The sequence below is a fragment of the Egretta garzetta genome, unplaced genomic scaffold (genome assembly GCF_000687185.1).
Source record: "Egretta garzetta isolate BGI_Z169 unplaced genomic scaffold, ASM68718v1 scaffold16, whole genome shotgun sequence".
Classification (NCBI taxonomy): domain Eukaryota; kingdom Metazoa; phylum Chordata; class Aves; order Pelecaniformes; family Ardeidae; genus Egretta; species Egretta garzetta.
The window spans coordinates 4,525,889-4,550,063 of record NW_009260022.1 but is presented as its reverse complement, the minus strand read 5'-3'; the positions used below and the strand labels follow the sequence as shown (position 1 = coordinate 4,550,063).

The 24,175-nt window shown below is 40.0% G+C and overlaps 1 protein-coding gene across 1 annotated transcript in view; it reads right to left on the bottom strand.

Moving 5' to 3' along the window:
* Positions 1–1,694: 1,694 nt before the first annotated feature.
* RAPGEF4 (Rap guanine nucleotide exchange factor 4) overlaps positions 1,695–24,175 on the bottom strand; it is a 154,438-nt gene continuing 131,957 nt past the window's right edge. Inside the window, exons 24-31 of the mRNA XM_035896222.1 lie at positions 21,288–21,413; positions 20,654–20,832; positions 15,927–16,017; positions 13,625–13,675; positions 12,899–12,986; positions 12,504–12,568; positions 3,358–3,412; positions 1,695–1,822 (exon numbers count right to left, since the gene is read on the bottom strand). Of these exons, the coding sequence (XP_035752115.1) occupies positions 1,695–1,822; positions 3,358–3,412; positions 12,504–12,568; positions 12,899–12,986; positions 13,625–13,675; positions 15,927–16,017; positions 20,654–20,832; positions 21,288–21,413 (783 nt within the window). The remainder of the gene's footprint in view (positions 1,823–3,357; positions 3,413–12,503; positions 12,569–12,898; positions 12,987–13,624; positions 13,676–15,926; positions 16,018–20,653; positions 20,833–21,287; positions 21,414–24,175) is intronic.

The window sequence follows — 24,175 nt, the reverse complement described above, 5'->3', positions numbered from 1 at the left end:
GGTACCAGGGGAAAGGGTACCAGTTGCCAGATCACCTCCACCCTCATGGCTGCAGGACCTGATAGACCTTCCCGGGGTGACAGAGGCCAGAGGCCTCTCGAGTGCCACATCAGCCCAGGTCTCAACTTGAGCTTGCCAACCCGAGGCAAAATCCTGCCCAAGATAAGGGAACTTGCAGCGCTCACATTAGTGACCGAGCAGGACAGATTGGTCAGATAGCTAAAATGAAGAATACATCCCTTCTTCAATTAAACCTTTCCAATTTAAATGTTTGCTGTGTTTACACGGGAGGCGTAGGGGGCCTCCTTAGACACTCTAAACAAACCAGCTAGTAAAACCATAGTATTACATCACTGCGAGACTGTCGTCCCCTGTGGCAGGGATGGATCCGACCGGCTTTACGTTGGTCATCCCTATCACAGTGGATGTAGGCTACCTGCGGTCCTGAGGCCCAGCAAATGCCAAGCAAAGTTTGCTGTATCAGCCAATTAGTAGCATCGGTATTTATGCAGGAATGAAGCTGAAAGTGCAAATCAGGCCAACGACTAAACCTTTCCGGCAATTACATTTAATAAGGTACTGCATGTTATTTACAGAAAACATAGATCACACAATCCCTACACATAAAACGCACACAAAGTATAAAGACAAAAGCTGCACTCCCATAACATGCTAAACAAAATAAATAAAACTGAATTATTTTGGCACGATAGCTATTATATAAATAAATATTCTAGAACATAATGAATTAACATTTATTTACAGTCTATTGAAAGTGCAAAACAATTGGCTGAAAATTAAGATATTTGTAAATGCTTAAGACCAGAAAATGCGTGTTAACCAGCCACAAGTAATTATAGCTGAAGTTTAAGGTTTTAATGTCCAGGAAATTATTCTCTTGAAATCTGTTTGTGCATATTGTGCTCTTTTTGAACCAGTCCTTTGCTACCTTTATGCTATTGATTTCGACAACTGTACTTTCGTAATGGAATTTTGTAAAAACCTGATTGGTAGTTTAAAAAAAGAAGTAAAATGTAAACACCGATTAATCTATTTATCATTCAAAATATTTTCAGTCCTGTCAGTTTTCTGAAATGGCCACACTGCTCGCAGTAGTAGGCAGTACGATTAAGATTAGAAATTTGTCTTGGTATCTGTTGTATTTCTAATGTAAATACTTGTAAGTCTTCTCTGAATGGAACTATACCTTGGACCTCTCTTGAACCTACGTTCTTTCATCAGATGCTTACATACATCTTCTACCAAGGTCAACAGTAGCTGGGCAAGCTAAACTGATGATCGGTTTTGGTCCTAACCTGGAGAATAAATCATAAAATGCAGATTTTTAATTAGCGAGGAAAACACTACCTCCCTTAGAATTGTTAGAAGCTTTTTGTGCATTTTTCACTAACTATTCTATTTTATCTTTTGCCTTTTTTTATCCTTATGAGAAATCATTTACTACACTTTAAGATGAATTAACAGTTCACAACATGGCCACCCGTACAGCTACAGTGCATAAATTCTTCCTCAGCCAAAGTTCTCTGACAGGCTGGTACATTGTGCGTTGCCTAAGACCTTAGAATATGTTTTTGCTTATTTTTGTAGTGGCAGTGCAGTAGCAGAGAAAGTGAAGTTCTTAACAAGTGACCCTGGCAGGATAAAAGATCATTTCTCATCATGGCTTCAAATGTTTATGCTCGACGCGGTTCCAGTCGGTGAGACATGTGTGATAAAGTTCTCTGGTTGTCAATCACATTTAATTGCCGCACATAGCTCCGAACATCCTGATGGTTCTTATTAGTTAGGGCTGCGTCGGGATCTGGTAAAAGAGAAATGATGTAGGATTGATACACTTAAACGAACAAATGCCTGAACAGAATGCATGACTCTTTACAAGCTGTCACAGGAAACACCAGATCCTGGTGAGTTAAAAAAAAATATTTAGAAATTGCTCGCTTTGAAACCTTTCCTCCACATCTGATAGTCTTTCTGGTTACTACCCCCACAAATTAACTTTTTTCTCTCAGATATCCTTGGCTACATTTGCTCAAATTGATGATTCTTGGTTACAGTTTTATACCTCACCTTACCAGTCAATAGCTATAAATTATATAGCTAACTAGTATGATTTAAAGCTGCCCATCTGCTTATGAACCAGCAGCTTTCAGCCAGATTCAAAACTATATAATCGATTTAAGCCTCCTCTCACGAAATATCCCCATTGCTAGCTCAGTAGTAAATGTTTGTTACACCGAGATGCTTAGTGGCTGCCCCGTTCAAGCCTCAAAATTTACTACTTCTTTATGTTACTTAGCATAACAACATTCTACCTACTCCAACAACAATTACGAAATACCACTGAGTTAAAATCTGAGTATCTTCAGCCTCACAGTGAAGAGCGTACAATTTAATGAAATATGTGTTAGGTAACTTAAACATCTCTAAAAGAAAGATACTGAAGCATCTGCTACGTATAAATACATACAAACACACAAAAACATGGGGCTTAGAGACGATATATCTATATACTGACATTTTGTTATATCATATATAGTGAAAATCCACTTCCGTTCCTAAATATGTGGAGGTCTTACTAGTGCTTAATACATGAAAATTAAAAGATACATAGCTAGAAAAACCTTGATGGTGGAAGAAAAAAAAAAGGTCCCTTAACTTGACCTTCTCGAGTTAAGCTTTGACCCAGAGGGAAAGAAACTATTTTTATAAAAATGTATTGTATTATTTATTCTGTTTTTTGAGAAGGAGGAAGGCTGCTGTGAGGCAAAACAAATGAAGCGCTGAGGAAATGCCAGTGTGACTGGGACTGGGAGGGCACCTAGATGGGATGAGACCCACAGAGAAAGCCTGTTTGACTGTACAGCTCGGTCATCCTACATGGCCTCAAGTAAGGTCTGGTAATTACACTGACAAACAGGTTTTAAGTTCATCACCTTATGCAGTTATGCCATTTATAAACATCATGTTTCTGGACTGGTTTCCTATAGAAACAGGGTTTATCCAAGCAAATATCTTGCATGTATCTGTGTGCTGCTGCCTGCTAGCCTTATTTCAACCACTTCTGAATCCAGTGACTAATTACAACTGGCTCTAAACTGACACATGTGTAGAGACCTCACAAATATTTAGCTCCTTCACATGCTTGGAAAAGACAGGAGGAGAAGGGGCTTATTAGGGCTTCCTGAAGGATATTTCACCCTGTGAAAAATCAGAGGATCAAAACATGGAAGAATCACTGGAAGCCAGCCTTTTCAGTTCTGGTACACACAGAATTAGTTGTAATTACTGTAGCTACTGATGGTAACGCTGACTGTGCAGATGTTGCAATACACTTACTGAAAGATTGGCTTCGGCAGAATTTCACCGTCCTGACAGTGTTGGCAATCATGCGCTGGAAAGAAAAGATGGGATGCAATCAGAGAACAAGCACTGTATTTCATCATCATTTAAACGAAGCACCTAACTGTGCCTGAGAGTGAAGACATATGCCAATAAAAGCAGTCATATGAATGAAAATATAATTTTAATGCTGATACCCTCATATGTAGGGTGTGATTTGCATTTACACAGGCTTTAAATGAGCATGAGTGTAATTTACATGCACTCAGAGAACCCATTCCCTTGTTTGGATGCTGTAAAAAGCCTTAACTAAGAATGAACATTAGCCCCTTCAACGTGCATTTCTTCGATAACATCTTCCCACATTAAAAAGTAGAAGGAGTATCATGTACAGACACCTTGGAGCCTGTAAACATGTTAATTTTAAGACCATCAGTTCCTAACAGCAAGGCCATTTCTAGCACATACTTGGCACTTAAAGAGCTTTCACCTTTCATATGAGTTTAAAATGCAGCCCGCCTGGAAAATTACAGCATCAAATGAGCCTGTGAGGGTGTGTGTTCACCGATTCCCTCTGCAGTGTGTTCGATTCACAGGTGAGGTGGCCACCGTTAGAACTGTGGCCCCGTAAGCAAGTTTCATCAGACAGACCTGTCAGTGTTAGCTTGCACAAGTGCATCTAACCCAATGTGGAGAGTGCATTCACTTTTGGTGGACACTTCTGGCAATTCACAAAAAAAGCATTAGTCATTTCAGTCCTCCTTGGCTGCGCTCGCTCTTCAGTAAATAAGCCATCATTTCACTCACTTAGGTAAGAAAATATTAATCAATGCATTTTGCTCTGCTGCTATGTTACAATAGTTTTTAAGAACAGAAATGAAGGTAAGCAATAAAGCAAAACACTTCAGATTTAGTTCTGGACTGCAAAGTTTTAAATGGCTTGTGTGATTAGCACCACACAGGTAATATACCCACCCCTGTGGGGGCAAAATTAGTTGTTCTGCATAATATAAACAAAATAAAAAAACTGAAGTTCAGCAGTAAAACTGATTTCCTTAGTTAGGTAGTTTGATTCAATCACTGTTATAAGGCCAACATTTGTTTCAGTTTCTTTTGCTCAGATTAAGAGAAAGCAGAGGAGGGAAATGCTATTCCTAACCAAGTCTCTAACATTTGTTCCGGCACTTTAACACGGCCCAACAATTACCACGCGGCTACATGTTTTAACACAGCACACTCCCCCCCAGGCTGCTTCGGACCTTCTTGAAATTTTGTGTGAGACTAACAAGCGAGTCAGAAGCCCTCACACAATGGAATTATGTATTTCTTACTAGTAAACTGTAAAACCTAGGGCATACGCTCCTCAAAATTTATACACAGTTGTAATCTTACATGAAAATGATGTTATAAATAAAATACCTTTGTGAAATCTGTCATTCCAGAAGTAGGGAAGCACCAATGGAAAGCATTCCTGACACACGTACTGAATAATCTTAGACATTTTAATGCACTGGCAGGCGCACAAAAATGGGTATGGCTGGTGGTCAGCATTAGAAACACTACTGATATATCATGTACTACATTTTTGTGGATTACACATTGCATAATCAAATTAAACGTAGCTATTCTGAAACTGACCTAAATATTTTGATTCTAAAACACAAGTTCCCAAAAGACCTAGGGAATTTGGATATGGATCCTAAATATTGTTCCTAAAGTCATATGTATTTACATGTGAAAAATAAGTAATTTCAAGTAAGAATCACTTTTATCCTGTGTTCATTTTCATACCCCTTCAAGCCATTACTACTAGGCAGATTTTCTAAGGCACTTACCTTGCAAACATTCTCATATGCACTTAGCATATGTGCTTAGCATTAAGCATGTTAATTAAGCATGTGAAGCCCGGTTGACTTCAATGGAACCTCTTAAATACTCAAAGATAAGCACCCATTATAATACTGGATTGAGACAGAACGCACTGTGTATTACAGAGTCGGTTCTTCAAGTCTAACCCAATCAAATGAAAATCAAAACAACATGAACATGTAAACACAAATGTTTCATAACTCTATGGATTCATATTTGTCTCTGTGATGCTGCTATTTTGATTTGTACCATTTCAAAAATTACTCCCCTAAAATAACTATTTCAAGGGGAGGCTGTAAAGTTGAACTGCACCAGACAACCTGAAGTTTCAGAGCGCCTAACTTCAAGGGAAGCTTTGCTAAGTACGTTTCGTTTTTATGAAGATAGCTAGTGCTGCTTGATGTGCTTTCTAGAAGGATCGTTAATACACACCCTAATTTTTCATACCTGTAAATGTTTGGTTTTGAAGCCTCATTTCATAATGATCTTTGGAGCTAGACTGTAGGCTCGGTGTTTGATTAGTTTAGTATTAAGCTTCTTAGGTGAGGACTTAGATTTATCAAAAAAAGTGTGTTCTGTGGAATCATTTTACTCTTTTTCTTTACATGGGGAATTTGTTCTGAGAAAAAGCATAGCATTCAGAGTTAAGTACTGTAATGCTGTAGTATACTGAAAGACAAATGGTGTGCGTAGCAAAGGTTTTTAAAAAGTTTCCACAATTGCCAAATTTCTCATTATATGGGCTATTCCAGGCAAGGAAAACCGAAGTGGCAATGAATTTGTCTGACTGCTGGTTGAAGGCTGAACTGCCTGGCTCCCTCCAGTTGGCTGAAAGGCTTCATTTTAAGGAGTTACTTTGCTTATTTCCGAGGATAATCTCATTCAGCCTGTGCACTCAGAACTATCCTGGTGTGCTGGTTTTGGCTGGGATAGAGTTAATTTTCTTCATAGCAACTACTGTGGGGCTATGTTCTGGATTTGTGCTGGAAACAGCATTGACAACACAAGGATGTTTTCCTTACTGCTGGGCAGTGCTTACACAGCATCAGGGCCTTTTCTGCTTCTCACCCCACCCCACCAGCATACAAGGAGTGTACAAGGAGTTGGGAGGGGGCACAGCCGGGACACCTGACCCCAACTGACCGAAGGGATATTCCAGACCATATGACATCATGCTCAGCATATATACATTCAGAGTGATGGCATTTGTCTTCCCAAGTAACCATTAGGCGTGATGGAGCCTTGCTTTCCTGGAGATGGCTGCACACCTGCCTGCCCATGGGAAGCAGTGAATGAATTCCTTGTTTTGGTTTGCTTGTGTGCACAGCTTTTGCTTCACCTATTAAACCGTCTTTAGCCCAACCCACGAGTTTTCTCACTTTTACTCTTCTGATTCTCTCCCCCATCCCACCGGGGGGGCAGCGAGTGAGCGGCTTTGTGGTGTGTAGTTGCTGGCTGGGGTTAAACCACGACACCTGGCAGTGATGAAGGAATGAGGAAGTGGGTGTTAAGGCAGAATAAACAGAGAAACTGTGGCCAGAAGACAGCATTGCAACCCAATGGGGAGATTCTGGAGCATTATATATCCTTGAAGAGCTCCTTTCACATTGCTTTTTTCCAAGTGCTGTTGTGCTGTCTAATATAAACTCAAAAGACCTCCTCTTTGGAAGGTGCAAATTGAACAAAAAACAACATGTGAAGTGAAAGTGAATTTCCCTTCCTGAATCTTGTAGATAAGTTGGATTGTCTTCTTTTGATTCAAGAAAACTAGAAACAAGTACAAAGAAAATGTTCACATGGAAGTTTAATTGCCAGCTCCTTACAATCTTTCTTCAAATAGAGGATTACCTCTGGTTAATGCCTGCAAAAATTAACCTCTGTTTACTCACTGTGCTAAGAAAGACCATTATTGAAAAGCCACACAGACCTAAATTTGGATCTTTCTGAAACAGAACCAACTGCATAATATAACAAGCAACCGCTACTACCAGCATGCTATATATACACAACAATACCCTTTCAAGTTTTACGCAGTCTGGAATAGTGGCAGCAGGCCAGCACATTATCTTCTAATCCATTCCAAACCCAGGTTTCTAAGTGTTATAAATATTCATATATGCCATAGAAAACTACTAAGGGCTTTAGTCACACACTTTTTGCATAATCTTTATGTTCCAAAAATGAAAGAATGTTTGTCCCTTTTTTGCATAAGGATCAGAGTGTGAATTCCCTTTTGTTCATCTCCACAAAACCCGAAAACCAATATGCACAGATTCTCTAATCCTCATTTCACACCTGAAGGGTGAAGAGGCTTGACAAAAAGAAGCATCAGTGGCCAGCATCATGGCACTGTCTTGTGCTGCCTTGGCAGGTCAGCAGTTTCAGAGCTCTTTCGTGACTTCTCCTCCCTCTACAGGTGCCATTTCTGAGACATGCTGGGTAGCATGACATGGAGACAGGGCCATGGAAAGTGATCTTTGTTCAGGTTGTCTGATGATTTGAGAAATGGCACTGAAAAAGTTCCCAAATAATTGTGTCTTCCCTCTGTCTATGAATACAAAATTCTTTACTGGCAGTCAGAGTGCAAGATTATGCAGCTGAGTTTTGAAAAAATCAGAAACCATAAGTGGTCAAGAGTATGAAATATTGCCTGTCCTTAAGGAGAGTCATGCTCAGTACTTCCCTCACTCCCCTCTCTCTTCTTTCCCCGGCAAGACATAATTCTAGGAAACGGCTTTTAGATTTTTTTCTAAATATATAGCTATAAAAGCAGTGTCACTTGAATGTTATATATTGCCATGTACTGCGCTGCAGGTTGTAGGTTGTCCTGTATCTGCTAAATCATAGAGTTTATAGGAACTAATATTACTGACAGTTTTGGGGGCTCTCCTTCACCTGAAAAGAGGGTCATTAATGGACCTAAAAGATAAATGTGTATTCTAGATCAGAAACTAATTGGGTTTGCTGTCTAATGCCATTTTTTTATCTTTCACCTACTTGCAGTTCTCAAAATGTCCTCAACCCACCAAACTACAACTGCAGCATTTTAAAAACTTTACAAGTCTGTTCATGCCTTGTTTCTCGGTGACAAGTATGCCTTCAGTTTTTACATAGATAGGTCTTCTAAAGCAACACTTACAAATAACATCTACTGGCAACTCACTAGTGGAGAAGAGATGCAGGTAGTTTTTATCACACAAGGTTGTGGAGTATATGCCAACCCAGAAGGCACATCTGAGCAACACCATGGTGGAAACAGCTTGCACCTTATCTCCATCAGCTTCTTACAGCGAGGTAAGTGAAAGACCTGTGATATTTCTCTAAAACCATGTCTTGTTTGGTATTGAAGACAAAGCCTTTTACTGAAGACTTATACCACTAATGACAGTAATTTAGTTATTCTGTCTGCTTATTGACAAAACTATAAATAACATGTTCCAGGGTGGATTTTAAGGCCAAATGCTTGTTTCCTCCATCCTCCCTTCCTCACTTCACGCAATAAATGGCACACTAAGAGCACAAGTACAGTGCAAATATAAAATGTATACCTATTTCTGACACATTCAATATTTTTTCCCCACATCTTGTACAAACTAAGTGGGTCCACTCACAAGCTTCCCTCTTTACACATAACTGTGTCTCTGCCACACATGGTATTCTCTGCCCTGGCTAGCTGTCCCTGCCCTCCCACTCCTCACCGCCTCCTCCAAATAAGAGGCATCCATGGGGATCAGGAGATGTGGAAGGGGAAGAAGAAGCAGGCAGTTGCAAAGGCAGCAGGAGGTAAAGCTCAGCAATGTTCTGCAGAGTGATGTCCCCCCAGTACTGCCAATACCACAGTTCTGTCACTACACCTCTGAAAAGACCGATTTATAGGGAAGTGTAGCAGAAAAAAATTGACTCAGTCCCTTTCCTTTTTAGCTTGATTTGCTAAAAAAAAAACTAGGCTAATGTGGTTTAACACCATCTGTCTGTTTTTCCCTTCTCCTCTAGATAATTTTGTCAGATTTGAAAAAAGAACCCAGGGTTTTCAAACATAAGAAAGCTCCTATGAATTTTCTGTGAAAATAGATGGCTCTGGACAAGAGAAAGATTGTGTAAGAGCCCTCTTCTCCTGTCTCCTTCAGGGAAAAGGCTGTAGTGCAAGTTCCTATGTTATGACAAAAGCCTATTCACACAGAATTCCCCAGCCATGAAGAAACCACACATGCCCCAGCCACGAGGAAAGCTCTGAGCAGAGCTCAGGCAGCCATGAAACACAAACATTTAGGAAACCAGGCCTTGCTGTTTCTGGCACTCGGGGAACTCCTGGCTTAGACACTGTCTGACAGCTCCTGCGTGTTTTAAGATGCATCGTTTAATATAAATAATAACAGGAACATCAGAAAACATAAAAGATTTAAAGGAAGCTGTTTCAGCTGAAGAGATGCCACGAGATCAAACTTCTACTTTTGGCTGCCAGTTACAGGAATAAAGTTGTCAGCAGCACATCAGCTGTCAGGATCAGAGCTCTGCGGTGAGAATGCAGACACGATGCCAGAGGCTGTTCTTGGTTTCATCACTGTGCTTACACGAGAGTCAGAGGGTCCCACCTCCTCCGATGGCAAATGGCACCACCAGTGGCAACTACCCAGATATTTTTATTCATAAACTTCAGCAAGCATCAAAGTTAGGATGGATCAAGGGAAATAATTTTCCAAAGAACAAAGATGTTATAGACAGATTAGTAAGAGTGGCTCCCAGCAATATTCAGAGGTATCTCCATCTGCTTGTGACAGAACGTCACGCAGCAGAACAAACAGGCAGAAACAATAAATGGCAAGGCATGATTCCTGTGAGGAAATCTGGTTTCTGCTATTTTCCTGAAAATGGCAGAATAACATCAGAGATTTACCTTAAGTCTATACTTATGTAAAAGAGAGCTGAATTTATCTGAGAGTTGCCTGGCTGAGTGGTCTTGTCTTCACTAGTTAATATCTGGCAATTAATTATGTGTGGATATGATAGTTGCGAGCTTAACGCAAGTAGGCGGTAGCGACTGAGGTTTAACAGGAGGCTTTTCTTCTTTGCTTGACCTGATGACACATGCAAAAAGCTAAAAACTGCCAGGTCCACATTAGGATTTGAATGAATTATGTGGGTGGAATCTGAATACATGTTGCTTTGAAGAGCTATGGGTTGAGAGAAGCAGTAAAAACACCATAGAAGCATGCAGAATAGCCAGTGAAGAAGATTAAAACCACAAAGATATACTTGTAGTAAGGCCTGGAGAAAAAGTGGAGTGAGCTTTTAGATAGAGCACTAACTGAAGAAAAGTTTAGAATACTGAGAAAGGAGAATGTTTCCCTTTCCATTGTGTGGAGGAACACCTGACGTTATATCAAATCTTTGAAAAATATATAGCATCAAAAATACATTAATTGATCTTCACTTTCCCCTCCTAAAGGAAATGCTCAAAGCTCTGAGTACTGATCAAAATGGGTGATACTACCTTCATGCAGTATAAAATTTTATTTAAAACTTTTGGGTGCTGCTGGTAAATCCATGTTCTGGAGTCAACATACTTCTGAAGGTAAGGCAATGTGCAGACTAGGGTAAAAAGGGCAGACCTGCAGCAGCCTAGAGGTAGATCAGTTTAAGCTGCTATAAAATTCATTCTTGGTCTTGGGAGTGCCAAACGGTGGTATAAAGTGGTGCACAACCATTTCTAAATGACAAGCCTGGGTTGAACTTTTGTCTATGGGTAAGTGCTCACAGGAGAGCTCCTGCCTCCTGCAATAGCTTTTACACATAATCAGGCACAAAGAAGAGCCTAAGGCATACAGCTCTGAGGCCTGCGGATATACCGGCTCTTCTGGCTCAGGAGGTGTTAAGTAGGCCAAGTGAGGTGGAGAACATGGAGCCAGCCACATAGCCATGGCTATAGCAATGCAGCTGCCATCCCTCCTGGTTTGGAGGCGCTCCAGCCAAGTCTGAAATCTCTTTGTGTTCCCCAAAATATTTACTATCTACACTAAAATATATACATTTATGCATCTAATTAAACAGGCAGTCCAGGAAAAAGTCCCTTTCTGCAGGTAGAAGGCTCAAGGCCTTCGGAAGGAGATGGCAACACAGTCTGCGTCTGCAATTACAGAATGTCATTATTGCAAAGTGAGGTCAGGCCCTTACTCAGGCACTAGCACTACCGTTTACCCACAGAAAAAGTCTCAGCTTAGTTGAGAGGTATTTTTGCCCTAGGACAAAGGCTGTCCTGGAGCTACAGACTGAAATCTAAGAGAAGAAATCACTCAGTGTGATGATGACTTTTCTGTGAATTTTTCTAAAGGGTTGAAAGTCCTCCTTTTTCCTCTTTGTGGTATCAGTGCTCAGTAGGTAAGACAAGCTCCTCTGTAGTGCAGTGGAAATAACCACGGAGTGGTTCCGGTTACTGTAGTACTAAGAACAAGCAGATATAGGTGCCAGCATAGATATGCTCTAGCATGGCTGCTGAATGGTGCTTCACTGCCAGAACAGTAAGTCAGGTTCGGTTTTGCAGTGCAGCTGCTCATAGCTGGGCTTGGCTAACTGGTTCTCAGATGTAGGTGTCATTAACCACATTAATTAAGAACATGGCCTTAGCAACCAAGAAAATAGCTTCTCACTGCTGAGAAACTTGAGTTTCAGTTGAGATTTCTGCCATGGGAACGTGCCTGCCTGCAGCTTTTTGACAAAGGTGTTTGAAATGATGAGAGCTTAGGTGCTCATAAACCAAATGTGAGCATAATCTAGCCTTCTATCATTGATCCCCCTTTCCAATATGAAAGCAATCAACTCACAGAAGTCTCCTTTCACCTGTTAAATGAAAGAAGAAAATAAGATGTTGTGCACGTTCTGTATTAAAGCTCCTTTCATTCTCTGAGGAGCAATGCAGAACTATCCCAGCCTGAGGCAGTTCAGTCCTGTTTGAAGGAACAGCAGTTAAAATCACAACTTGGTCCCAAACTGGCTGTTAAAAATTGTCTCTAACAGCTCTATTTCCTGTCACTACTGCTGCCTCTCCTGGGAAACATTTTGGCTGTGCATGGCTCAATGGGCAGTTTCTTTTCCACCTCTGTGAGGTTTTCCAGAAATCCAGAGGTCCCAGGTGCTGTGCACAATACAGACTATTTTTGCCAGCTCTTGGTCCTGCCTTCACTTTCTCTAGCCATGGAAGTCATTGTTGAGAAGTTCGCTCTTGAAGAGATGAATAAGGAGGTCTTTTTAAATTTTCATTTCAAATATTTCATACGTACCATTTTTTCGAAGTTTACTAGATTGTCAGTGAATGTCTTGTTTCCCTCGTGAGTAAACGTCATGTCTGTATAGAAATAAAAGCCACATAAAAGCCCATTATTGAATCACGGCCCTACAAACCAGCAGAACATTTTATATATCCATTACAAAAATCAAAGCAGCTATAAAACATTTAGTTTTTAATTTGCAGCATTTCTGAGACTAGTAAAATTGAGGTATGATATTCAGATGTACTAAAGCAGTTTTTCTTGTCTCTGTGTCATGCTTTTTATAATAGAAAAAGATCATACCTCACACTGAGATTGATTTTTGCTTTTTCTTGCTGCTGCTCTTATTCTTCAAATATTTGACAAATAGCTTTCAAGTTAATAATTCTGGTAACATCCAAGCTTACCTTTTATAAGTAGTGGCATGAAAGGAATTATTGGAGGGTCCAATTTAGCTACAGTTAGTCTGTAGGCCCTATGGTTTCTTGATGGATCCTTAAGAAGAAAAGAGAAATCAAATAATTACTAATATGTATTATTATATGTATTGAGACACTGTATGCATTCATTTAGATGTCATGGCATTTATTAAAATCATTATTTTCTCCTGTGGCTTTAAAAGTGCATCTGCAAACTAAGACGCCTTTTATCATTCTCCCATACAGCTTACATGATGAGAATGCAGCCGCTAAACACAAACATTTTTCATGCCAAATAGCAAGGTAAGATATGATTACAAAAAAATTGTTCGTAAGAGGAACCACACATTCATCCTCCCTCTTTGCAGCTGCAGATCCAGTTTTGCATATGTTGTAACACTAAAATGTATTGCCTGGAAAAATCCAGGTTGGAAAATATAATTTCCCATATGTACTATCAGAAAACACGTGATAAAGCTTTTCCGAGTTCCCAGATTAACTTTGAGTGGTACATAAGTTCTCTCAGAGTAGGTCCCTAAGAGTATAATTTATTAGTCATACATACTTGTTTTAGCAGCTCTAAAATGGGATCATAAACTTCTTAAAGTCAAACAAGGACATATAAAATGTTCTGAATCAAGGAATTCAAATCAGTTACTCAGAAACTGAATTAGCTCAGATTGTGCATAGAATAAGGGATCTATTGCTATTCACCATTAAGCTTTCAAACTCTGCATAGATCTTCTTGAACTTGCTTGGAAGTTTCTGTTAATAAAAACAAAAATAGCAAACCTTAATTAAATCCAATTTGTGTGGCAATTTTACTGTAAATGCTAGTTCCTTCTACAACGCCCTAAGTCAGGAAAGTGCTCTTTTTTGCCAGATATTTCTAACAATGTGCTAATCTAAAATACAACATGTTTCCTAGCAACCAGATTATAAATAGAGACGGGACCAGCTATGAAACCTGGATCCTGATTTAAACCTCAACTTGAATTTACTCCTTTGGGATGTTTGGATTCAGATTTTTGTTTGGCTTACATCGCAATCACTAAATTCGGAATGTAAGTGAAAGTTCCAGTCAATGGTTTCAGGACATTCCTGATTATAGCCTACCTGAAAATATAATTTACACACAGCTTGCATAGGGGTCGCTCAGCTTAATTATTCATACCTTTCATGAACTGCCCTTGCAAATTCAAATCCATGCCTGGGCATTTCCAGGTGGTTTTTTTGTTCATGCTGATGTATCACCAACTATTGCTCAAATTCTTGACATGCCCAGCAGCCAAGGGCCTCTACTGCTTTCTGGGGTATAAATTAATGAATAGTTTTTCAGTCCACAATACCCACACTGATAAATCATGGTCAGTTCATCACGCAGTGATTGGGATCAGATGGGCTTTACTAAATATTTTCTTTCACTCTCATGTCATATACATGTTAAATAATTTTGCTATAAATACGAAAAGATATGTTATAAATTAGTTTCAGAGATCACAGTAATGTTTTATGCACACTCAAAATACGTCAGCTTCCTAGTTTTAATATGAAATTTCACTATATTTGCTGAATAAATCAGGCTACTACTGGCAGCAGGTAACATTAAAAATTAATAGAGACTTTGTAGTGCAGAAATTATTTTTTGCAATACTTTCTACATTTGGAGTGTGTACCCTAGCAAGGTATTTACACTGTGCCACAGCAAGGGCCTAATTTTTAATGATGTGTGTCAACAACTGTGTGCCTAGTTTGCATATGCATGCAGATTAGGTATTTGTGAAATAAGTGGTATAATTGGACATTTGCACCTGCAAATATCTAATTTGTGCATGCAACTAATGTAAATGCATGATAAAAAAATCAGGTCTTGATATGTTTGGTTTTAACTATATTCTGTATATATATATGGCTAAAAATCAAGCTGCAGAGATTCTCTTGGTAAACTGACTGCCCTACAGAACCAGAGCGTGATAACATTTCCCTGAACAAAACTTCATACCCCACACCTACAAACAACCTGTGCCCCTCCAGCTCACAGACCCTGTGCCGATTTCAGATTGCTGTATGTAGTATACACATTCAATTCCCTCTTCTCTCTTCATACTACTCCTGTACTGCCTCAGCTCTCCCAACTATTCCTCTCAGTAGCCACAAATGAAGGGTCGTTATTTTGAGAAACTGACCTGCAAATCGTTGCCATTAGCACTGATTGCATATGTCACTTGCAACGTGTACTTTTGAAAACTGGGCTGGTGTCTTCTCAAATATGTTAGTCTGATCTCCTATTCCAGAGCACTTTTTTAAAGGTGTTCAAATTTTGGTCTTGGGTGCATCAATGACCTCAGTCATGCTAACTATTTTGAATTTCTAATGAACAAAATACATGCACATTCAAATCTGCACTGCTTTTGACAACCAGTATATTCTTAGCAGTTACATGTGCCTACTACCTCACCCTGCTGGACATCATCGCACCCTTTTTGTATACTCACATACAAAAGAGCAAAGCCACAGAAAAAGGTGGAAGCTCCAAGAATGCAGACCAAACTGACAGTAATGCATGTCAGAGAGAAAACCAGAACTGGTTAGGACAAACCCGCATTTTAATAGGGCAACAGAGTCCATATGGAGATCAGAAAATAGTATGTATAAACAGAGGATGGATTTTAGAGAAGTATCTATGGAGTGACCTCACTAAATGATCAGTAAAGTCAAACAGAGGACAGGCTGATGCAAGAGGTTAACTGGCTAACTCGCTCATCCTGTTGGGCAGTGTGGCTCATCAATAGAAGCTGCTGTTGTCACTCTTGTTAACGGCCGTTGAGTATCCAACACATCTATGGGTACACTGCCTCACTAATAAAAATTGTCAGCCTTAGCTAAAGGCTTATGCTCAGGAGCTGAATTTGCAAATCTAATTTTATCAATAATAAAGGCCCAAGTCATGTTTTTGCTAACTAAAAGCACAAATGCCAGTCAAACTTATTGGAATTGGATTTTAGCTAAGACTTACCTCCCATGTTAATGAGAGACGGCTCACAGCAACATTACTCAGTCCCATAATAATAGCGAAAAAGGAATTCAGATTTTTGTATTCTTTACAGCTGAAACACAAAGGGCCAGGTTTTAAGTTGTATGTATCAGTCAGGGCAGAAGTACACATGACAACGTTAAGAGAGCTGAACCCAAGCACCTAGCAGAGGTGTGACTGAATTTGGGCAGCCCTGGCCAGTACACCCTTGGTACACCACTTCACCAATGTGTGAGTAATTCACCACACTCTGGAGGCTCCTTTCCCCTCCCTCCTAAAATGACCTCCTGCTTCCACTTCACTGGGACATTAAAGGAGTCTTTGAAGCTCCTTTCTACCCAGAAACTCAGTCCTGAAACTGGGCTCGATTCAGTCCCAGGGAATACCAGAAACAGTGGAAGAAGCAACTGGCTTACAACCTCATTTGCTGCAGAACTTGCTGACAGCTTCTGAACAGCTACTGAATGCTGGAAGCTGTCCCTAGATGATCTTCATCGCAGTTTACAGGGGCACTGAGTCTTTTTAAAGGGAGAAGACCAGCTGTCTAGATATGCCTGTGACCTCTCTCACTGTATATGATTTCTAACTAGTACTTGTAGATTCTGGAACTCTTCAGGATGTTTCAAGCAAAGAACTGCCATTTGTTACCAGCATCATTAAAGAGGTCCTGGGTGCTAGGAGCTCTAGGTCACGCTTCATCCCTAATGCAAAGGAGAACTTCTGTTACCAGTTGGAAAAAACTGGAACACGTAACTGAGTATTATGGAAGATCCAATACACCACATGCAGGAGTAGACACAATCTGACAGGAACAGCCCACACAACTGCTCAGCTGGGACTGCATCAGGTGGCTAACAAAGCCTGTATCTCATAAATCTGGGTCTCACTAGGCTCCTGCAAATAATTTGTTATTTTTCACAACTGATTTGCCAACATCTGATTTCAGCACCCGCGTCTCTGCTTCTTTTGCATTTACCTATAAAATTTTCACAACATTCAAGCTATGATTCTCAAACTGATTTTTTTATTCATCGCTGAAGCTCTTAGCTCTTCCAAGGTATCCTCAGCTCCAGACGAAATTAGTACAATCATCACATCCTACTGTCCGACTCCATAATTGCCACATCACCCTATTGTTACTCTGTTCTTTCTGTCCCTCCATTTCACCAGACTCGATGTATTGAGCAGGTGAGTCCTTTAGATCTGGTCCTTGCTTGTGTCTGCACTGTGTGAACACTGTGCTCGTGAAAAAACAATCTCTTCCATCTGATGGTCGGTCTGTTGGAGACTGCTGCCCCCTCAGATCTTCTAGCAGAGCTGCTCATACAAATTCTCCCACATCAGATTAGGGACATTGAGCGAGGTTAGCAAAGATAAGCTGAAATGCTAAAGCTACCCCAACTTATTCTGACTAGAGCAGGTCAGGGAGTGCCTCATTAGTGGATCTGAGGGGAGATAAGGATGAAAAGCAGCCAGGCTAGGCTGCCAGTGATAACCTCTTCCCCAGGCACAACTAAATCCAGAAAGGGATATCTGTCCACAGCCTGTGACATTGAAAATAAATTGTGGCACGGTAAAAATAATTACTACCACACAGCAGTAGTGCTCAAACATAGTAGGCAGCTGCCAATGTATCTGCAATATGTAATTTGAATCTATCTTTCATTTTAAAAAGGAAAAGTTTTGCCAAATACCCTGTTGAGCAATGTAATTTGACAAAGTCGCTGTTAAAATCCATCTAGATGTATGACATTCCACGCCAAATATTCTGTAAATTCTACAGGCTCTACACTAAATAGCTCAGTTCCAGATAAAGGACCACTGTAAGGAAAGAAAAACAGTGCTGCGTGGCTCCACTGCATATACACTGCCTCTAAAATGTCAGAAAGTGGATCCTCCAAAGCACCACACTGTGCTCGAAGCAGAGGTCCCTCTGCCTCCCCAAACACACTGTATTGGAAAAATCTTCCTGTTAGTACGAACTGTGCACACACACATATGCATACACTCTTGTCTCTCACACACACACACACACACGTGGTTAAAATCTCTCGATACTTACACGAGCATATTCATCTTGGCATTTTCCCTGTAAACACACACCCTTCAAAAATTTCTTACGGGATCCTTGCGCTTATAACATATGCATGTGTATGGAAAGAATGATTTTCAAAAACTGAATGAAAGTGTCTGAGTATAGTGATACAGAAGAAGGCTTCTAAATAGCCCGTGGGTATATCTGCAAAGAGGAAATATATACAAACTGGGTTTGTGGATATCCATAAGAGTATGCGCAAGTACATCCTAGAAGGCCTTTCTAATACAATTAATATGGGAAGAACTCACTGTAGGAAATATAGTTTGCTTCTCCCCTTTGTTTGAAAATTTAATCCTACAATGGCTGGAGAAAAGAGATGAACCTGGTAACCTCTACATCCTTTTCCGGCAGATGCAAAGGCAACCACGGCTCCTGGAACTGGAAGCACATGTGCACAGCACTTGGAGCCAGCACTTGGCCTTGCGCTTGCCCGCGCAGAGAGGGAGCACACATCACAGGGTGCATGGGATGGCAGACACAAAATGATGTGCCTTCTGCGAGGGTGCCTGAGCCCCCCCCCCAGCACAGAATTGAAACGGGGTTCTCAGTAACCATTACCTTTGAAAATCGGTACGTGCAAGCCATCTCGTTACCTCCAGTCATGCCTAAGATTAATAGTGCAGCACTGAGCTGTTCTCCCCGAACACTTTTCTAATGAGTCTAGTACTTCTAGGTAGGGTAAAGTTCTCATTAGGTCTCAAGGATCTTCACAAGCAAAACTTCCTCAAAGATACTGCTTCAAGGCCTGGGCCTGCATCTTTTGATCCAATTCCTTGGCTTTTTCTCCCCTCTAACTTCGGTGCACTTTGTGTTTGTTTTAGCGCACGCCGTCGCACCTGTTACCATGGCAGCACCGCGCAGAGGGCAGCAGCCTGGCAAAACTTCCCAGCGCCTTTCCAGCGGCTGCAATTAAACCTGCCCGGCTCGGGCTGTACGGCGGAAAATCCTGTGCTGCGGATTTCTCTGCTTTGAGCAGACAAAGAGGACTCGGCAGAGCAGACCGCTTTTAGCTATTTATTTTTAGCATTGTAGTGATACCAGAAACATGGGAGTAAACAGGAGGTTGTCAAGCTGTTGTAAATAGCACAGGATTAAAGCCATGGCACTGGGGAGCCCACGGACTAGGGCCGTTTATTAGGGAGATATTTAACTGCAATTTTTAGCATACTTGATTTCAAGTGTTTATGGAAATTACTATTGTATCTTAATTTACCACATTTCAACATTTTCCCATTTCATGCCTCTGAGTTTAGAAAAGACCCCGACGCCTCGGCGCGTGGGTGCCACTGCCCTCTCCTGGGCACAGCCCGCCAGACGGGCGGCTGGCTTCCCAGTATTCCTCTGCAGAATGAGATAATGGAATATGCGGTATAGGTATTTTTAGAAACTGAAGAGGTAAATCCTGTCCTCTGTTCTGAGTATAAACCTGATCCTGCATGCCCACCACTAGATTTTGAAAATCTTCAGCCTTGACCAACTGTAACCTGACCAGAGGGCCCAAAGCAGCTCCCAGAAAGAAGCGGGTACCTGCAGAGTGGGTGCCCTTCCCAAAGGAAGAATTTCGATGTGAACACTGATTTCAGCTAAGTGGAATTATTAATTGGGAGGAGGGCGGCATCCCAGCTGTAACAGTAATCTTATTAGTAATCCCTTCCCTCACACAACTACATTTAACGGTGCAAAAAAGTTAAAACTCGTGCTTTAACTGCTGGTAATGACTTCTTTGTTCAGTAAGACTGCCTAAAGGCCTCTAGTCACAGCGCCCAAAGTTGCAGACAAATACTTAAACAGGCAGCTCCTCACTGCACAGCTCAGCAAACTGTTTGTTCAGATGGCAACGGATGTTATAAATACACCACAAAGAGTAAAGGAGGGAAGAAGGTAGCAGTGATAAAAAACTGCATGCCCCTGCCCCCTCCGAAGTCAGTCACAGCCTTGCCCTTGACTTCAGCAATAAGGAATCAAGGCCGACATCTTTGGCATAAAGGCTCCAAAGAGTTTAAGTTTTAATATGAATAAAAGAATAGAAGATAGCATGAATTGCCTGCTATCCAACCTTAGACCCAGCAGTTAGTAAAAAAAAGGACATGCATTTTGAAACGAAGGTATTAGAAAAACATACCAAGTGGACTGAAGGTAACATGAGCCTCATCATCTCCATACTACATCTCCTTGCTCTCCTCTCTTGGTTTTCCCACTTGGGGCAATTCTGAGGACTGTTTTCCTGAACAGCACCAGAAATACTTCTGTTCTCAGGAAAATTAAGGCTCAGTTTTGTTATTATCTACTAATTAGCATATTAATATTTGCTAATGCATATAAGGCTAAATGGAGGATTCTCCTAATGAACTGAAATATATTTACTCACAAATTTTATGTGAAAACATGGCCCTAAGAGATCACAGATCAAGGACCAATGGAGAGTAGGACAGGAAAGAAGAACATATATTAACAAGGTTCTATACAGCCCTGTAAGGAAACGGACAGAATTACCAAACAGAGAACATTTTAACCTCTACTGTGTGTGGCTGTCTGAAAATAAAAAAGAAAAATAACAACAAATTGACTATACTGAACCTCATTTCCAGCTCACAGATGATTGTATACTTACTGGGCTGCTATCTTAATATACTTCTTTAACAGCTGAACACGCTTGCTGAGTTGAGAGCAAAGGCAAATCTCAGTGACCACCCAGAACTGAATTTCATTAAATCTTCTTAAAAACAAGTCCAGATTTGCTGTGGTCTTTTTAAAATTGTGCCTTCCAAAAGTGTGATAGATCAATTCCAGCTAGAAAAAAAGAAAACAGTTTGGGGTTTTTTTTTAGGAATCTCATCTTTTGGATAGAGGGAAGAGGCTAAGAACAACCAGGTAAGTATCTAGCTTGAAACTTGCTCTGCAGTTTACATTTATTGCTGTACAGATGACAAAGATTCAGGTTGCAAATCCAGTAGACAATAGCCGAGGCATACTAAAAACATAACTACAGACTATGTATAAATACTTTAAAACATACAAAAGTAACTCAATAAGCAGTAGATGTTCAGGAGAAGTTTAACTTTATTTTTGCATTTTGCCTATAAAATTAAGAATGCCTTATACTTTCAAAACTCATAGGTGGCTTTACTGTAATATTTTTCAAAATCAAGCCTAGAGAAAGTTTTGCAAATAATGCACAAACCTACAATGTACAACTCAACGTTTTCTAATAGATTCTGATCTGCTGAATAGATAGATCCTCATACCTCATGCACACAGTTGAAGAGCTCCCAGTCATAAATTGTCATCTGATGTGCTAAGTCTTTGGAGCTCATCAGTTCGAACGTTCCCACTGTACCAGTAGATGGTCCTTCTTGTTCTGGTAATGGTGCCTACAAACGGAAAAATGGTATAAAAATATTTTAGAAATACCAAATTGCATGATTGGTGCTTCTCTTCCATAATGTTTCTGATTTTTTTTTCTTCAGTGTGGCCACTTTCCTAAGCATGTTTCTAATAGTAAAACCAAAATTTGCTTTTAACTGTAGGCATTAGGAAATGAAAAGCCCTGTGCAAAAATCAGTATCCACTATGCACAGAATAGTCAGGAAAATTCTGAAAGCTCTTCAGAGGCACTGTAAGGAAATAAACCAGACTGTTCTCAGTGTGTTATTTTTAGCATTGTTCTAAAATTTGAATCCAGAAATAAATACTTCAATACATGTTGTGCTAACTAAAGCATGTCTGTTTGTTTAGGAGCATAGGTCTTTCCACAAAGCTTTTGTTATCAGTTTCCTTTTTCACACACACAAATAACTGGGCTACAAAGCACAACCCAAATACTTTTTCAAATTACTGATTCTAATGATGAGAATTATTACATCTGCCATACTTCAGAAATCTGCGGTGATTGCAAGACCTTCTGGTCATTTATAAAATAAGCCTCGTACTTTGACAGTACATGGATGTGCGATTTGTGATTGCAAAACTCCTGGCTATGCTAATTAACATTACATGCACACAGTCTTATGAGCAAGAATCCTTTAAATCATTCAAGTATAAAAAATTTTGAAAGACAATTCCATACCACCCAATAATTGAGATATGATATACAGTTTTGCACCCAAGAAAAATCTTCTATGAAAGAGAGATTTAAAACATGGCCTGTGATCAAGTCAGATTTGAAGTAGTTTGTTGTCTATATTAGGGACAAAGTGTTTGAACTAGTGCTGCTAAAATACTAACAAACAACCGTCTTGTAGATTAAAACGCGTTACATCTGTAAAGCTTCCTGTGAACCATTTTAATTGTTTTGTTTCCAGGAGAGGGCAGTAGAGTTCCCTTAGAAGTTTCTCAATTTCTCACAGGGTCTTTGTTACCAGACAATTACAGAGCAAGGAATTGTCAACAGGCTCCTTTCCGAGTATAAACTCAGTAGAGTCTGCAAGATGAACAGACCATATTTACATACTGCAATATAAAGAACAAGTTTACTGAATGAATCCCCTTTTATATAAGAATATTGTATTGCCAGTAGAAAAAGGACTGACTGGATTAACACATCAAATCACTTTTGCAATAACACACGCTATGTAGGAGCTTTATTTCTGTATGACTTCTTGCTCTGTACTCTAGAGAAAACCTGTCTTTTAAATATCATCATGATACAGACTAATTGAAAATTATTAAACTAAACCACAGGCATTATTACCTTAAAAGCTCCATCTCCAATTTTAAGAAATAGCATATATAAGCAAAGTATTACCTAAAAAAAATCAGGACAGCCATCAATCTTATAACAGCCTGCAGATTGCTCTAAATTAGGATTTGCACAAACACAACATTTCTGTAGTTTAAGACAGAGTATGATTAAAAGTACAGCAGTTTTGTGTAGAAAATCCTAATTTGTGGAAATCTGTGGAAAGAGAATTGCCCACAGACTGAAAAGAGGGCTTTTTTCCCCTATTTGGAGACAAACACAACATAGCTGTTACCATAACAAACACATATTTTCCAAGGCTAAGAAAGAAGCACTTAGATGTAAACTCATTGCATATTTGAAAATTCATCTAACCCAGAACAATTTTCACATGGGAATTGCCAAGTGTAATGTGAATAAATATACATGCACAGGCAGCAACCAGAAATTGGAACGTGAAAGGATTAAACTGGGAGGCAGGAAAGGTTGTAACATTTTTCAATTTGTTTATACCTCTTTGAAAAAATGCAGCTGATAAGGGGATGTATTCTGCTATGCAGCGTTGAGAACCTTTTTTAAGGTGCTGAGTGTTCCTCCCTAATTCCTACTGAAGTCAGTCTCCAGTTGATGAAAACTAGCACATTGCAGCCCTGTATCTTAGAGCTCCCTGTAGCATTTTGAGTACTTGATCCGTGGTAAATAGCACAGGAGAAAAGGCACAGAAAGTCATGACAATTTGCTGCCAAAGCTATGTCTGCACAGACAATACAGAGCCACATAAAAGTACCCAGCGTAGTTGTACTGACGCAACACCCCTGCTTCAGAGTAGCATGCCCCATGAGGGTATCTACTTGGCAGGATTAATTAACCTTAAGGGAACAGCAGAATTTAATAAACTGAACAAGAGGTATCTCTGCATGGCGCTACAGTATGCTGGATGTGCATTCCCTGGTTACTAAACTGAAAGCAGCAGCAAAGCATAGATTTTACCATATCTATAAAAGAAATCAGCCATACATACTAAGTGGCTTGTTAAAAGCATACAGGAGCCTGAAACAAGGCTAGGAGTAATAGAGTTCATGCTGACATGACTTGGCAATGACATTTGTTTTTAATGAAATAAAAAGAACAAAAAGTACAGTCAAATCAAACTCTATAAAAGCAGACCCCATGTAGATCGTTAGAATTACTGTATAAACTGTAAGTACTTATGAACAATTCTACGTAAGAAAAAATAGACTTTCTACTGGGAATATTTTCTGTGATTCTACTCATCTGCGATTTTGACACAGTATTTTGTGGGGCTGAGAAATAAAAGGTATTAAGGAATTTACTGTTGGAACCAAGTCTCCAGAATGCTGATAAAATCTACCCTCAAGAATCCATCCCCGTGGCCTTGAGGAGATAATTCTGTAATCAGGAATTACTGCATGCCTTGGTGACAATATTCAGCTC